Source organism: Rhinolophus hipposideros, assembly GCF_964194185.1.
Source record: "Rhinolophus hipposideros genome assembly, chromosome: 4".
In the NCBI taxonomy this organism is placed as follows: Eukaryota; Metazoa; Chordata; class Mammalia; order Chiroptera; family Rhinolophidae; genus Rhinolophus; species Rhinolophus hipposideros.
Genome location: NC_138050.1, coordinates 19,320,367 through 19,337,755, shown reverse-complemented (window position 1 = coordinate 19,337,755; position 17,389 = coordinate 19,320,367). Strand labels below are relative to the sequence as shown.

The 17,389-nt window shown below is 31.2% G+C and overlaps 1 protein-coding gene across 1 annotated transcript in view; it reads left to right on the top strand.

Annotated features, from left to right (window-relative positions):
- The window catches only part of LOC308496845 (uncharacterized protein), a gene marked incomplete at its 5' end in the record, with an annotated part of 30,448 nt that overhangs the window by 10,823 nt on the left and 2,236 nt on the right, over window positions 1-17,389 (top strand). The window contains 4 exons of the mRNA XM_081046644.1: window positions 3,771-3,838; window positions 6,321-6,512; window positions 14,557-14,640; window positions 17,229-17,328. Coding sequence (XP_080902770.1) covers window positions 3,771-3,819 — 49 coding nt within the window. The 3' untranslated portion in view covers window positions 3,820-3,838; window positions 6,321-6,512; window positions 14,557-14,640; window positions 17,229-17,328. The remainder of the gene's footprint in view (window positions 1-3,770; window positions 3,839-6,320; window positions 6,513-14,556; window positions 14,641-17,228; window positions 17,329-17,389) is intronic.

Genomic DNA, 17,389 nt, shown 5'->3' with positions numbered 1-17,389 from the left:
TATAAGCAAAATATAATTTCATTTCTTGATTCAAGTTTAGATACTTTCTTGTTTTCCAGGAGAATAGCTTGGGAAATTGTTCTTTATGAATTTTACTCTGAACCTGGATAGAACTCCTCTGAAAATTTTGATAATTGAGCAGTTAAACCTAGAGTAGGAGCTGAAGATCATTATAAGTGTCATTAATATTTTTCCTCACATATATTATAAGTTCTCTTTCTAATCAAAACACCAATTTTATCTTTTCTTCTCCTTTCCACATCCTGCTTTTTAAAGAAAAAAATCCTTCTTAAATAAGTTTGTCATATAGTGATGTAAGCAGACCTGCTAGGTAAGTTGGGCTGAACCATTTTTTTTTCTGTGTTGTAGATGCTTTTCTCAGTTGGCTACTGCAACAGCAGCAGCAGTGAATAAACAAGTATCACCACAGCCCTTGTTCTTGTCCCTTACGGCTGGGAGTATTGCTGCTGCTTGTCAGCTGTTGTACAGAATAGCATCAACTATGCAGTAATGGTGGCCAAAGGAGCCTGCACCCACCATCTCTCATAGGCCAGGTGGGAAGGGCCCAACTGTCAGTATCACCCATACATAGTATAATGAATACATTCTTTGGCAAAAAAGGTAGTTTCTTCCCAAAGTAGCATGATGAGAACAGAAGATACAGTTTGACTCACTATTTTTTACTTTTTACTTGGTTTTAGTTAATATAATTTTATTCAGTTAATTTCATCTGTTTGAATGGAAACCTGTCTTGTCTTGTGGAAGTATGTGTGGTTTCATGTTTTTTCACTGTTAAGCTGATAGACTGGAAAAAATGAATAATTAGCTACTGATAACACAAATTAGGTAATATACTGAGGAAAGAAAAGTTGACTGTGGCCACACAGGAGTGTTTCTTTTACTTTAGGCACGTATTCTGAGCCCCTACCATCTTCATTTTATAGCCCAGTCTAAACAAGGCCAGATTCTTGTTGATTTCACTATAACTGAAAACACCACCCTGTACTACCTGATATTTTATATAACTAAATACAAAGCTGCAGGTGGAAACACTGCAGGTGGAAACTTATGTTTTTACTTTTCACACTATAAAAATGTCTTTTATCTGTAAAGTTCAGATTATTCTAAATCTTGGAAATAGGACTTTGTAATTTCAAATAATATAGAGTGTTTTTGATTTTTACAATTTGAATTTGCACAGATTTGCATAACCTAAATATCTGTACGTTTTCCTCCTTTGTTATAGCTAAATAATTCCAATAGGTTGTAATTACAGGGAAGTGAATAATAGATTTCTATTAAAATTCCAATTTCATTTACAGCACTCTTGCTGGAAACTACAAATGACGTTTTAGTGTGTGAGTCTAATGTCTTAATTTAAAGTCTGACATTTGCATTCTTTTTAAAAGGTTACCATAGTTTCTCCCTGGTCATCTTTATAAAAATCACAACTAATCACTCCTGCTCTTAATGTTTTTCCTTAGCAATTACTGTAAACTCAGTTCCCTGCTAACATCAAAAAAAGTTTTGTTGTAGTATGTGGTTGGTTATCTGAAATAAATAATGAGCCCACAATTTGCTTTAACAAGATGTCAAACATATTCAACCATAAATTGAGATTACTTTTTTATTGCTAATACTGAAGTGTTTTCTTTAATTAGTTGATGTAATTTAAGAGACAATACATTAATTACTGGTAACCTTTCCTTAACCAAAAAGTGAGTTACATAATCCTTTATATTGAAATATCTTGTTTTTACTACTAATTACTGTGCATAATGTCTGTGGACCACCTGTACCAGAATAATCTGGAAGAAAACATTTTTCCAGACCTGCTGAATCAGAATCTGGAGCTGGGGCTCAGGAATTTGTGCTTTTTACAAGCTGTGATTTATTTTTTTTACTTATTTTAGACACACCACATGTGAGAAGCACTGCCCAAAATGAAATGAGGGAGGATTCTTCACACCAATAAACCATTTACATTTTCTGCTTACCCGCCCCCCCCCACCCTTTGGTTATCATGAATCTAAGCTCAGTAACTAATTATGAATCTTGTCATTTCTACCACGTTAGTTCTAGAGTAAGCCTTAGTATTTCTCACATGAGGAAAATCTATGAGAGTTTTATTTTTGTTGAAGTACCTTGCGCCAAATTTTAGTCTGTTCTATTTGTTCGGAACATTTAGTATACCTACACTTGATGAATTACTGAAGAATTTTTAAAATTTTTATCTAGATAGTAGCTATTTTTCTTAAACGTACTTCCAAATACTGAAGAACTTTGTTCATGGGAACTTTTCTTACGGCAGCATTTGACAAAATTCTATAAAGTTGAAGATATATGTAGACTTGAACCCAGCAATTCCATTTTTAGATGTTCTAGATAACTTCCAACATATGATAAAGTCGTATTTATTTTTACTTTAATAAGGAAAAAAATGGAGGCAATGTAAATGTTAAGCAACAGGAGAATGGCAAATTGTGACATAGTCATACGATGAACTGTTTGTTATACTGCTATTTAAGCGAGAGCTATGTGTATTGTCACCGGATGAATGACAAAAGTTGCAAAAGTTAGTTATACACTGTAACAACATTGATATAAAATACATATATAGTATGATAATGTTTATCTAAAACTTGAAAGCAATGATATACATATTGTTTTAAATACCTGAATTTGTAGCAATAGTATAATAGCATGCATAAGAAATAAATTCTAAATTCAGTATTATGATTGTATCTCAGGAGAGAGGGGAATGGGATAAGGATATGTTACAAAAGGGACTCAATTTTATGTGTAGTCTTTTTCTTAAAAAAATAAATTAAGCAAAGTAAGTATTCATATGGCAGAATATTAGAATTCAATATAGGTGGATTGCAGGTCCAGGGGTGGGATGTGCGGATTCATTTGGTATTCTCTTGATTTTTCTGTGGATTTAAAATACTTATTTTTTTTCCAAATAAATGAAAAAAAAAATGTGCTGTCCTTTTTTTAGTAAAGATATTTCCACAATAAGATGTACACTTGGAGTGTTCCATTAAGAGCATGGATGGGTGGGTTTATTCTATTCTTTCTATTCTATTCTAAGCTGCAATGTTTTCTTTTGCATACTGGCTTTTAATCCTTTCTACTCTATTAAGTGAAGAACAACCATGGAACAATTTCTCTTATCACCACTCTGTCATTTACTCTTTAATTCAGGCAGTTTCACAATTATATTTTGTTTTGGCCATAGGTCATAACATTATTTCCAAAGATTTCTTTATGCATTTTAAACTCCATCTTAAGCTTTGTATGTATACAGTATTATAATAGAATTCTTGAAATTGAGCAATATATGGATTTTTATATTTTGCAGTAGCATACATGTATATGTGTGTGTGTGTGTATGTATGTATCCATGAGAAACAGGGAGATTGGTCAATCTTGAGGTATGATCTTAAATTTATGTTAAAATATCTGCAGTTATATGATGTTCTCCAGAAGCTCAGTGTGCTTCAAGTTAGATATTGAAGTATGAGTTTTAATTACACTTATATATTTGACTTAAATTTCGAGAAGTTAAAAGTAATAGAAAAGTGAATTTTGAAAGCTAATGATAATCTCTGGACTGAAATATATAAATGCTGCTGCTGGGCTTTGTAATCTCTGATTGTTCTGTGCTGCATAGGGATAAGCAAACTGATTGTCAACCTCAATTGAAAATTTTTAATTTGTATACTGTGATCAAATTTTTAAAGTCTTCACTTTTATCTTTTTCCTAGGTTTAATAATAATAAAATGAAGACCATAATAAAACTTCCCCCTACTTAGTTCAGCAGTTCTTAACCTTGTAAGTATTAACTCACAGTCCCCCTACCATTGCTATTAAAAGATACTGCTTGATGTCATATTTTGCTTGATTTCTGATTTTTTGTTTTCTACCATCCTAGAATGACAACTTTCTAACCCCCTTACCTCCTACACCTTGAAATTTGGTATTAATTTAATCAAGTTTAGAGCAAGAATAATGCTATTGCCTTAGGTAAGTTTTGTATTTTGGAGAGTATTTTATAGCCAGGTCCTAACCTCTCTAAATCTGAGAATCACAATTTTAAACCCTTTTTCTTCAAAGGAGTTTACAAATAAGTAGTGGTCTTTTCTTATCATCATTATGTAGGTTAAGTGATAGTTATTTTATGGTTATAAATTGGAAGTAGCCTCTCCACTTGAGAAATAGGTTTTCATTAAACTTCTTTTTTACATTTCACTAGATTACACTTAAGACTTTGTGAAGTGCTTAAAATATAGCTGTAAAACTTCAGGAGGTGGGAAAAACAGGAAGACAATCCCTTTTCCTTCCTTTTACATATACACATGCACACATCTTTTCTTAGACTAAGAAATATTTTTACCTTGATCCATTTAACTTTAGAAAAACTAGTAAATTCTAAGGAAATAATTCTAACAGGTTAGCTGAAATTAATACCACACCCCTGGAAAAACTCTCAAATGTAGATCATGAAAGTAAGCACAAGGTACTTACTTTCTCAAAAGTATTTGAGACCCTATACCAATTTCCACCTATTCCTTGATCTAATTCTACATCTCTAAATAAAAGAAACTTAAGTACGACTGTTTCAGTTCTTGATGTTGAGACATGGCCCTGTTTAAATGAAAACTAGTACTTTAGATGCTTCTTTACATTATCTCACACCATTGCATTAAGTGACCTCGTAAATAATGTGTATGTGTTGACGAGTGACCTTATGATCATAAATGATCAGCCATTGAACTCAATAAGTAGTTTTTAGGGTGGAAATTAATTAAATTGAGCCAGTTTGAAGAGTAGTAGCCAAATGCCACAGGTGACTTCTTTTTCTAATTTTTTCCCTTTATATTTTTGTCTCCGGAAAACTAAAATGGAAACATTTGCAATCCCTGAAGAATCCTATACAGTAATCCAGGCTTGGGTTTCTTAATTGATCCCTTGAAAGCCAGCTCAGTTTTTCTTCAACTTAACTCTTAGAAAACAAGAAGTCTTTCCAATTGATGTTGCACTCTTATTGTAGTCTAGAGGGCAGTCCTCTTTTCAAAAATAAATAGGTGTCATTTAATTTCTAATAGCTCTATAAGCACAGAGAGCATCCCATTCTTAACCTCATTTCATCTCCTTTATAAATTTCTAAGCCAACAGCCTTCCTTGGATACTCTCCAGCATCTTTTAAACATAGGTCATTTGTAGTATTTCATAGTTGGAATGCTTTCTGTTGTCTGTTCTAGGTAGAATGCCTGGAGTTCCCTTTAATGTAAGATACTAAAAAGGTGGTGTTTCCAATGAAACACTACCAAGAAAAATAGGTACATAGTGACAGTAGTCAGTGATTCTATATGATTATGTGTGTATCCCTTCTTATTTTTTTGTTTGTTTAATGTCATTGAGTCTTTAAGATAAAGATTTATTTAAAGCTATTGACTTATGGAATGTAAATGTTCCAGAACTTGTGGAATATTGGTGTTTCATATATTTGATGCTGTCAAAATTAAATAATGGCAGTGGTTTGAGTTCATTTTAACAAACTGAATAAAGAGATGAAATATTTTTCAAGTTTATTTTTCAGTTTAAAGTTCTTACACTTTTGTTGCTTAACAAAATATTCAGAAATAGTCATATTTTCTTTTTTCCCACTTTTTCTTTTTTGAGCTCTGTTTTAATTTTGGACATTGCATTTTTGGGTGTACATATTTATATAATTCTGTTATGTGAATGTAAAATAACTAAATGTGTCATTTGGTGCTAAATAAAATAACATCTTTAGCATCGTCAGCAGTTAAGATCATTGCCTTGATCTTGTTAATCTCCAACAACAAAAATCTTAAGACAATGACTATAACTAGGAAACAGAATGTAAAGCAGAAAATTCACCACTCAGTACTTTCAGTGTTATTAATCCTGTAAACAAAAGTGATACAACAAATTATTTTGTAATTCTGGAGACTTATTAAATTTGCCTGCCCTCAAGAGCTTGGCTAGTGAAATAAAATGACAAAAATTATTTCTCTGAGTGATTATCAAGATAAGTTTTTGGAAATGTTATTAAGTTAGCAATAGAATAGCAATGTCATATAATCATACCATTCTAGAAAATGTTGTCAGTTCTTGAAAAATATAAATAACTAGAAAGTACTGCACATAAAACAAGAATATTGTAATCTGGGCAGTAACTAATCGATATGGCAAATAATACAAAATCGGTTGTCTTTTCAATAAAAAGGTAATGCGTCACTAGATATAACTGAAAATTTTTCTTTGTTTAATTCACTTATCATGGAAGTACAGTGGTACCTTGGTTTTCTAACGTAATCCGTTCCGGAAGACCCTTCGAGTTCTGAAACGTTTGAAAACAGCCGACAGCTAGGCCTTAGAATCTTGCACTCAGCGGAAACTGCGTGACATGTTCGACTTCCGAGGCATGTTCGAAAACCGAAGCATTTACTTCCCGGATTTACGGCGTTCAAAAACCGAGGTACTACTGTATACTCTTGTATAAATTACTGTCTACCTGTGCTACTCATGAGGACATTTTAATTATTTTGAATAATTTTACAGTATGAATTTTGCTGGGAGAAAGATTTTTGCCAAAAGAGAAAAAACCAAATTGCTCTTTTGGCACATGGATTAGTAGTAAAGGGTGTTATAGTCCAAAGCACAAAAATTTATGAGGGTGCTAGGTACTGGCAGCATTTGGTGATAGTTAAGGCTTTGCAAACTTACTGATATGATCAATTGATACGAATTTAGTAAATATATCAAATCTAGGCTCTTAAAGCTGTAGTGTTTTGTCCTATAATTTCTGAACGGAAAGTTTACAATAAACTGCAGCTGTTTTTCAGTCATTGTTCAAATAACTTTTTGAGAAATTGACAATGTTTAAACAAGTGCCAGGTGTTCCTTTCCTCAAAGTCTTATATTTTTGACATATATGTGTTTAACATCTGAGCTTTTATGTATAAGGGAAGGCTATGTTTCTGCTCTCAAGATGAAAGCCATAAAATTTGAATTTTAGTGCGAAAATTATAGAAAAGGGATAGATTTATTGTTTTCTCACCCTGAACAACTTCCCAATTCAAGAAGGGTGATTCAAAGAATAATAGAGAATTTCTTATTTATGAAATTACTTTGAATGTTTTCTTAGGAAAATGGAAACGGCAAAATTTAATAGCACAGGCCTTCATTTAAATAGGAAGTAAACATAAATGTAATGAATTCTGGTATAATAGGGATTTCAAGTTCTAAGCATAAAAACAGTAGGTAACATCCCCAGACTACTCTGCATTCTTGCCCTTTGTCACTACTTATTTGTCTGAGATATTTGAGTTTTCGAAGTTATCTCCATGTAAAAACAGGAATAAACTGCATGAAGTTTTGAAATAAATGTAAGTCCAGATGTCAGCAATCGTACCTGACTTTTTGCCTAGACAGTCAATTTCACTCTTTATTAAATACAGTAATGCCTTATGTAAGCTAGGTAAACTGAAGTTACAGCCAATAAATAAATTCATTAACATTTTTTCAGTTTTGTTTTCCTTATTTGGCTCTTCAAGTTGTTTTTTTATACCCCTAGTGTTTGGTGCCTTATAGTCAGGACTTAAAATTGGCAGTTTGTCCTTCAAATCCTTAATAAAACAGCTTAGTAAAATACACTGATTTTTTTTTTTTCTAAAAGTAAGTTTTTTAAATTGATCTGTTTTCATTTTATTTTAGTCCTCAGAATATTAGAATTAGAGCCATAATATATAAACTTTTTCCTTAGTATTGGAAGTTACATTTAAGTCTGTAATAATTGATAGAAAATAAAATTCTCATAAGAGAGCAGGTTTCAGTTTAGTATCTAACTTCATCCTTTGGCCCTAGGTATAGATTCTAAAAATAGTTTTTATATCTTTCTTTAGGCCAAACATACCCAAGTCCTTCCATTGGTTCTCATAGTATGAATTCTAGCCATTAGTATCTTAGATATTCCACATTGGCTCTGCTGTACTTTGTCAGTATTTCTTTTAGAATAATGTGTATAAAACTGAACCCAATATACTCAATGTGGTTTGAGCTACAAAATACAGTGCATCTCTTATGAATAAGGTACTTCTATTAATGCAGCCTGATTCCAAAAAATTTCTCTTTGTCAACACTGTTGGTTTATGTTGAATTGCCATCCACTGAAACCCTAACTTTGTCAGAAGTGTGTTTCAAATCCTACTATAAATTTAGATTCAGCAGGTATTTATTAAATACCTATTCCCTACTAGATGTGCTCATAAAAGCTGAAGTTTGTATACTCTTAGCAGGGCTATGAAGTATGTATTAATAGGCTCATTTTACGAAAAGGAAACTGAGGCTTCATGTACTGAAATAACATCCAAAGTTCAGGATTCCATCGTGGGTCTTCTGGCTTCACATTCACTGTTCTGTACCATTGCTGCCTCAATAAATTATTTCTGCCTGTTTATTATATTGGTAAAGTTAGAAATGCAGAAATTGACCAGTGAATATTTTTGCACTCAGGATGATTTTAGAGCTTAGGAAACATGCCTAGAATTTCTAAATGTTTTTTATTAAATACAGTTACGTCTTATGTAAGCTAGGTGAACTGAAATTAGAGCAGTGTAAGATAAAGTAAATATATGCCTAAGCAAAAATGATAACTGAAACAAAATTAGAGTTGTAAATCATTTACAAGGAAGTAGGGGAGAAACCCTAATTTATATGAAATTTGTATCTTTTTTACTTTGTTTAAAAAATGTTGTTAAACTGTTATCTAATATGGAAAGAAAACTAAATTAAAGTGTTTAAAGATTGCCATTTACTCAGGTTTCATGTTTCAGTTGACTACTTAAGCAAGACACTTATTTATTTTGTCTCACCTTTCAAAAAATGACTTTTTTCCTTAGAAGATCATCAGAATGAAAAGTTGATATATGTCAAAAGCCAGTAGAGATAATTAAGAGCCCACAGGCCAGAATATAAACCAACAGACTTGGAACTAAGACTGTGTATAAAGATAAAAGACAAGAACTGAGTGGTTTGTTTTATGATTTTTTTTTTATTAGCTTTTTTTTTTTTCCCGTCTGCTCCTAGTCATTAGGGTTCTTTCCACATCTAGATAGGGAAGGAAGGTGGCTTTTCTTTTAGTCAGCAACCTAGGAAGCAGAGATTTAAGAGACGTACCCACTGTATTTCCAGTGGACTAAGACACAGGAGTGGAGAAGTGTCCTGGGCCAAACCAGGAATCATTATCACATAGTAGTCCTGTTTGAATGGAAGATTGGTATGAAATAATGAAACCAAATATCTGCTCAGCACAATACTCAATACGGAGAATATTTGTCTTACATTCAAAAGCTGTTATGAATGGACAAATAACCATAATTTGAGTGCAAAAGAATGTAAGAATTAAAAAAAAGTTAAGAAATAGCATATTTATTTATGTTCTCATCATACCTTTTGTATTGTATTTCTTGGCTGACATTATGGTGTATTTGTAATTCATCCATATCTAGAGAGAAAAATCAACAAAACTTTAAAACTCAAAAAATATAACTGTTTAGCTTCTAAGTAGCTTAACGTTGTATATAAGGAAATTTGTTAGGCAATCTAATAAAATGATAACATATTTGGGGAGCACTTATATATAGCCTGACTTTTCTGGGATAAATTGTCTAAATTGAAATTTACTTCACACAGTTTCTAAGTAATTATTCATTTATTCATTTCTCCATCAGAGAAAATCAAGGGAGTATAGAAACAGTACAATGTTATGTTCACTTAAACTCAAAAAGTAGTTTTTTTGGATTACAAAACAGTCTTTTTGGATTATATCTGAATATTATTTCATTGCATGCCTTACCTCAACACTGAATTTTAAATGTATCTTTTCTAGGTAACACAATCTTTTTGTTTTTAAGCATTTATATCCAAATGACAGAAGTAAAAGACAAGCAAATTTTAATCTGTTGCCTGTGAATTTTATATATTTGGCATTTCATAAAACTTTTCAGTTTCTTAATAGGGTAATGAAAAAATCATGCTCAGTGAAATTGTCATGCTGTTTAGTTAGACCCCATAATTTAGGCCTTTGCTTAAAGATATTAAAGAATGGCTAATTTAAATTTTTCTCCAGGTATAATAACATATATGATTTAATTGGTATTCCACTGTCCTGAGCAAGGATAGTCATTCTGTGGCCCAGGTGCTACATATAGCCACCTCCTTAGAGGTTTATGTGCAGAATTTGAATCATGCTTGTTAAAAATAATTACTATTACAAATTGTATCAGTGCCAGAATAAAAGTAAAATTAAGATATATTAAAAATCTAATGTTCTGACACATAAAGGATATATCTAAACAAAGTAGCAGAAATATTTTCTTGCCATGCATTAGCATCTAAATATCCCTATCAAGTGACAGTGGAAATAGTTTATAGATTCAAAGAAATTTTGAATTTAAAATAATCCCTTCTTGAAGGCATAATATAAAACCTACTTTAGGAGCCTCAAAGTAGATGTTTAAAGGTAGATAAGAAAAATTAAAGTTTACCAGATTGAGAGATTATTGTTGCTGTTGAACACAGGTAAAGAGAGATGTGCCTTCTGAAGCTATGGCTAGAATTGCTCCACTGGAATATTTCAATTGCCATATTTTTTGGAGTATGGAATACATTTTTTCTACTACTTTAAATTTATTAGGCTTTCAAATAGAAAAGTTATTTTTAATAACCTTTTCAAATAGTTAAAAATAGAAATAAAAATAAGAAGAAATCTTCCTCTGAGGATGTTTATTAAAACATCAGTGTTGATTTGCAGTATTGTCACAGAAAGTAATCTTTCAGAGATAAAATTAAGATTAGAGAAATTATAGCATGTTTGTTGATAGGAATGATCCAGTAGAGAGGAAAATTAAAGATGCAGTTAAGAATGCTACAAGAATATCCTTAAGCAAGAGGGAATAAAAATCTAGTATACAAGTGAAGGGATTCGTCTTATGAACAGTGATTGTTTTATACAGAAAAGGAGTTGTATGGGCACAGATACATGTAGAGATAAATATGGAAATTGGCGGAAATTTTAATTGCTTCTGTTTTCTGAGTGAAAGTGCAAATGAAAGGGGAAAAGAGACACACCTGTCTGATATCTTCCTAGAAGAATGAGAGAATGAATGGACCAACGTTGCCAAACAGCTCTTGAGCCAATTTTAGAATTAAAAGATTTATAAAGGAAAATTGTTTCTGTTCACAGATGACGTGATCTTACATACAGAAAACCCTCGATTCCATACAAACAAATATACACGCACACATGCACACACAACGCTGCACAAAACAATTTATAACTAATAAGCAAATTCAGCAAAGTGACAGAATACAAAGTCAACGCTCAAAAATCAGTTGCATTTTTATGCACTAACAGTGAACAATCCAAAAAGGAAATTAAGAAAATAATTCCATTTACAGTAGCATCAAAAAGAATAAAATGGTATGAATAAAATTAACCAAGATGGTGAAGACTTTTATACTGCAAACTGAAGACTTGCAAACTACAAAACATTCCTAAAAGAAATGAAAACAAATAAATGAAAAGACACCCAATGTTTATATATTGGGTGTCCTAATATTGTTAAGATGACAATACTACCCAAAGTGCTCAACAGATTCAATGCAATCCCCATCAAAATCCCAATGACATTATTTTGCAGAAATAAAATTCATATGGAATCTCAAGGGACATCAAATAGCCAAAACAATCTTGAAAAAGAACAAAGTTGGAGATCCCACACTTTCTGATTTCAAAATTTAATACAAAGCCATGGTAATGAAACAGTATGGTACTGGCATAAATCAGACATATAAACCAATGGAACATACTAGATGTCCCAGAAATAATCTCTTGCATATATGTGCAAATGATTTTTGATGAGTGTGTCAAGACCATTCAATGGGAGGACAGTGTTTTTAACAAATGGTGTTGGGAAAACTGGATATTCGCTTGCAAAAGAATGAAATTGGACACTTATACACCATATATAAAAATTAACCTAAATATATGAGAACTAAAACTGTAAAACTCTTAGAGGAAAACATATGGGAAAGCTTTATGACATTGGACTTGGCGATAATTTCTTGGATATGACACCAAACACACAGACAACAACAACAAAAAGATAAATTGTACTTCATCAAAATTTAAAACTTGTGCATCAAAGGACACTTAAAAGAGTGAAATGGTAGCCTATATAATGGGAGAAAATATTTGCAAATTATCTGATAAGAGATTAATATTCAGACTATATGAAGAACTATATAATTCAGCAAAAAACAACCCAGTTAAAAACTGAGCAAAGAACTTGAATATACATTTTTCCAAAGAAGATATTCAACTGGGCAATAAACACAGGAAAAGTTGCTCAATATCACTAATCATTTAGGATTTGAAAATCAGAACCACGGTGAAGTATCATTTCATATCAATTAGGGTAGCTAAAACAAAAAGAAAATAAGTGTTAGCAAAGATGTGGAGAAATTTAAACCCTTATGCATTGCTGATAGAAATGTAAAATGGTACAGCTACTGTGTAAAATATGGCAATTCCTCAAAAAAATTAAAAATACAATTACCATGTGATTCAGTGTTTCTACTTTTGGGTATATGCCCAATAGAATTGAAAGCAGGACTCAAGCAGATATTTGTATTTATACTAGCATTAGTCATAACCAGAAGATCAAAACAACCTAAATGTCCATAAACAGATAAATTAAATATAGTATATACATACAATCAAATACTACCCAGCCACAAAATGGAAAGAAGGTGATACATGCAACAACATGGATGAACTTTGAAAAAGTTAGGCTAAACGAAATAAGCCAGCTGAAAAAGGACAAATATTGTATGATTCCATTTATGAGATACCTAGAATAGGCAAATACACAGTTACAGAAAATAAAATGGTGGATAAAAGAGGATGTGGAGATGGGGGAATGGGCAGTTAGTATTTAACAGATACAGTTTAAATTCGTGTGAATAAAAAGGTTCGGAGATGGAGAGTGGTGATGGTTGCACAGCAGTGAGAGTGAACTTAATGCCATAGAACTGTACGAATTTTAAAATGGTGACATTTATGTTAGACATATTTAATCTCAATTTTAAGGAATAAAATAAAAACATTTCTTAACTAAAGTTTTTTTTTTAAGTTTTTAAAAACTTTGCATTTTGAAGCATTCACATTTCTTTCAAGAATGGTACACTTGGCTTAGTTTAAAATGTATACAGACTTTGTAAAAAGGAAGGATTGGAATTGAAACGACCCAGTTGATACCTTGATTTTTAAAATAATCATTCAATTTTGAAATAATCATTTAATGTATACGTCCACTGTGCGGGGGCAAAGAACAAAATGTAGTCTCGAACAGTTACTTGTTTCATGACTTTGTATCTTATAATTTAAATTATTTTAAATTCTTTCCGGGAAGGGATTGTGGCTGTCTTGTACACTAGTGTACTGACTAGTGTAACAACTGGGACAGTGGCTGCCACATATTAGGTGTTCATTAAAATATGTGTTGAATGAAAATGTGTATATATATATAAATTTTGTGTACTTGAAAATGTCGTGTGTACACTTTTGTTTGAAAAGTAGGTGTGGTTTTGTCTGGAAAGTGGGTTTGAGGGAGGACAGTTTCTTAATGTAATTGGTAAGTACAAAGAAGTATTATGTATTTCTCATGACATTGCAAAAATTTCTTTTGGTGACATTGAAAACTGCAGAAACTTAAGACTAATATGTGAAATGTGAAACAGGTTTCTCAGATAGGAGATTAGTTACACACATTTTTTTAATAATGGAGAAAATACTCACAAAAAATGTGGTATATGACAGTTGTGCTCTGTATAAACAGATATTAGAACGGATGGACAAATTTCAGTTCACATCACTTTATTCTGTAATAGGAGTATTGTAGCTTTAGCATAGCCATTTTAATGGTGAGAAAACTGGCAAAAGAGCTTGTCAAGGCTTGAACTAGAGTGGTAGCAGTTTTCTGGTATCTTTTAGAGAAAGAAGTAATTTCATTCCTACATCTAAGTAAGTGAAAACTGTTTAGGAGTATACTTCCTTTCCTGGTGAAGAGTAGAGACAGGTAGGGGATAGGAAGATCAAGAACTACAGGATTCCTCTTTTATTTCTCATCTCTGGGTACAAAGTTAACTCATCTTTTCAAGGCTTCATATTCTAGAATTATTTCTTATATAAAGTGATATCCAACTTTGACAGAATAACTACTCTAAAAGGGAAATAAATGTTTACTAAAATAATATTTAGATTTTTTTCAAACAAATTAAGATTTTTTAAAAACAAATTGGTTTGCTTGGGGCCTTTTGTATATTTGTTTTATTTAGTATTAAAATATTTTCATGTGACTTCTAGTCTTTTTCTTTAAAAGTATGTTTTCATTTGGTAGCTTAAGTTAATTGAAACTGAGCTCTTGTATGTCATTTCTTATTTTTCTCTTAACATGAAGTCTCTTACCTACTTGATGAAGATGTTTTTTGAAAGGTGTACTTCAAGGAATGAAACGCTGTTTGCAATTTATGCTTTTACCAAGGTAAAAATCAAATTTTATGAATTTACTTTTTATAAAAGGAAAAAATAATTTCATGCATTGAATACATTCAGAAGTTTGATTAAATATTTTAACTGTGTTGACTTACTAAATTGACACAGGAAAAATGCTTTTCTTCATCTTTGTGTTCCTAACCTATAGTAATGTGCTTGACATGTAATAGAATTTCCTTAAATTTTTGATACAGAAATAAATTTCATTATCCTACTTAAAAGCTTCTAAGAAATAACTATGCACACATGTCAATGTTAGAATCTTTAAACGTGAATTTTCTAATGGATTTATCCTTTATTCTAAAGGAAAATTTTTTTGTATCTTTAGGTACTGTGTGTTTAAAAAAATAAAACCTTGGAGTAAAGTAGCAGCACATAATGGTTTGTGGGTTTTGAAAAGGTGCAGGCCATATTGTGCTGCCTCAAAAATACAAGGATCTGATCTTCTGAAGAAAATGTATTTCTTTTTATTCATAGCTCTTATGATAGTGATGTCAGCAGTGCCTTAGCAGCACGTAAATATTGGCGTTAAGATTCTAAAATTATCTCCAGTATTAACTGTGCTGCTGAAGTAAGGTTGGCCATATTCTACAGTTGTATTTGAATATATATTAATATTACTAATGTACTTTGTTTTATTGATAATGTATTGTCAGTATTATTAATAACCTTGTTAGGTTTAGTAGGAGTCTACAAAAATAAGTTAGTCCTAACTTTTCAGATGTGTATATTGAATAGGATAATTGCAATTTAATTGTGTTAAATGCCATCAAGAGTTTATTGAAAAAGCATATACAACATCAAATAAATTTACTTTAATACACATTTATACTCAGTATAAATATTCAGATTTTTTATATGACTAAACAAAAGTACTTATTTTATCTTTCTCTAGTAAAATGAAATTACTTTTAAAATATTTGCTTATCTCACAGACGAATTTACATTATAAAATACACATTTTGAACAGAACTTAGAAGACTGTTTGGTGAAGGGGGAATGTATCAAAACATATGAATTAAATTCCAGAAATCCTGAGTCTCAAAATGCACTTAATCATAATTTTAAAGGTAGGAAAGGTCTTACAGATGACCAGCCTATTCCTTGAGTAGCTCAGGAAACAGAAACTCAAGCAGTTTACTACACATGACAGATTAGGATCTTAATCCTATGTCTTCTGACTTTATACTCTCATACTGTTTTCTTTTTGTTTTTATTAAAATGTTTTAAGTCCTTAGCCGAAGATTTTTATTTGACAAGTCAAAAATAGAAGGCCTTGTTTTCTTTTTTGTATCCCAATATTTAAGTTCCGAGTAAAACCAAAAATTATTGTAGTTATTAATTTTATAATACAGTCAAAAATTTTAGTTTAATTACATTTGAAGGAAAATGTTTTACCTTCGATTTCTTATTTGTTGGTGTTTTAGTAAGTCATTAAACTAAAAGTTGATGGTCAGGCTAAGACTAACGTGTTTGTGTAGTTTCCTTCTGGTTTTATTTCCTGCAAGAAATATCTTACCCTTTTCTATTGTAACCAAAGAAAATCTGCAACATAAAAGAAGTTCTTAAAGAATCATTTCCAATTACAGTTGTCTATTTTGGGAATCCTAAAAATATATCAGATATAATTTAAGGAATTGTATTCAAGGATCTTCTATTTAAATTCTAATTTGAAGGTAAAGAAAGTACAAGATAAAGCTCTCATTTTTAATAACAAGCTCACATTTTTTCCAGCAAATTTTTTTTTCCAAAAAATAAAGAAGCAATACACCATTGCTAAAATTAAATGCCAGCTTTTACATGGAAATAATATTGCATAATACTTTTAAAAATTGTTCATCAAGCTCTTAATCTCTTTTCTTTATTTCAACCATTGTATGAAAGACTGTAACAAATATATGATAATCATTGGTTTTCACTAAAAATATTTCAGGATTTAATACATAGATGCTTAGAAATAGTAACTGAATGAATTACATAGTTTGTTCGGTATTTTCCAGAACAACCCAGGAGTTGGATTTCTCTTTTTGTTTTGTTTTCCTAAATGTATTTGAAGTCATATTTTAGAAAATTGTATTTAATCTACTCTGCCTTCTAAATGACAGAGAGAAAACTTGGATTTTACATTTACTAGGTGAATCTTTTTATATCTTGGTGCTCCTGATGTGAAGAACCATTTGGGGCTAATATAGCTAAATAAGAACTTTTCCTGTTTTATCCTGAAAGTGAATTAAAGAAAAAATTGAAATACTGAGAGAGTAAGACAATCTGTTGCATTGAAATTTATTGTAACAGTATGCAGCTTCTTTCCAGTCTTTTACTAGAGAAGAGGAAATTGCCTGTTAATACCTAATGAAACACAATTAGGTAACTCAACGGGATTGGAAGTTTTCATTGTAAGAGATAATATATTTCCATCTTTGTATAATTTTGGAACACAGAACAAATAGTAAAATAAAATACTAATCTTAATTTGGCTATTTATGTTGCAAGGAAGTAGTAATTATATATTGGTATGTATTGTTTTCATTTTTTCCATCTTCTTTGGGGAAAAAATTCCTAATCTTTTTCATTCAGGTTTCTTTTTAAGTTGATGCCAAATAATTCCAATGTTGAGCATCTTAAATCTGTTACTTGGAGTATGGATTGAGTTTGGAGCTAACTCAGAGGATTGCAGGCAAGTATCCAGGGAACAGCGAGAAGAATATTCAACAATTCAGTTTGCATCCTATTTTCAA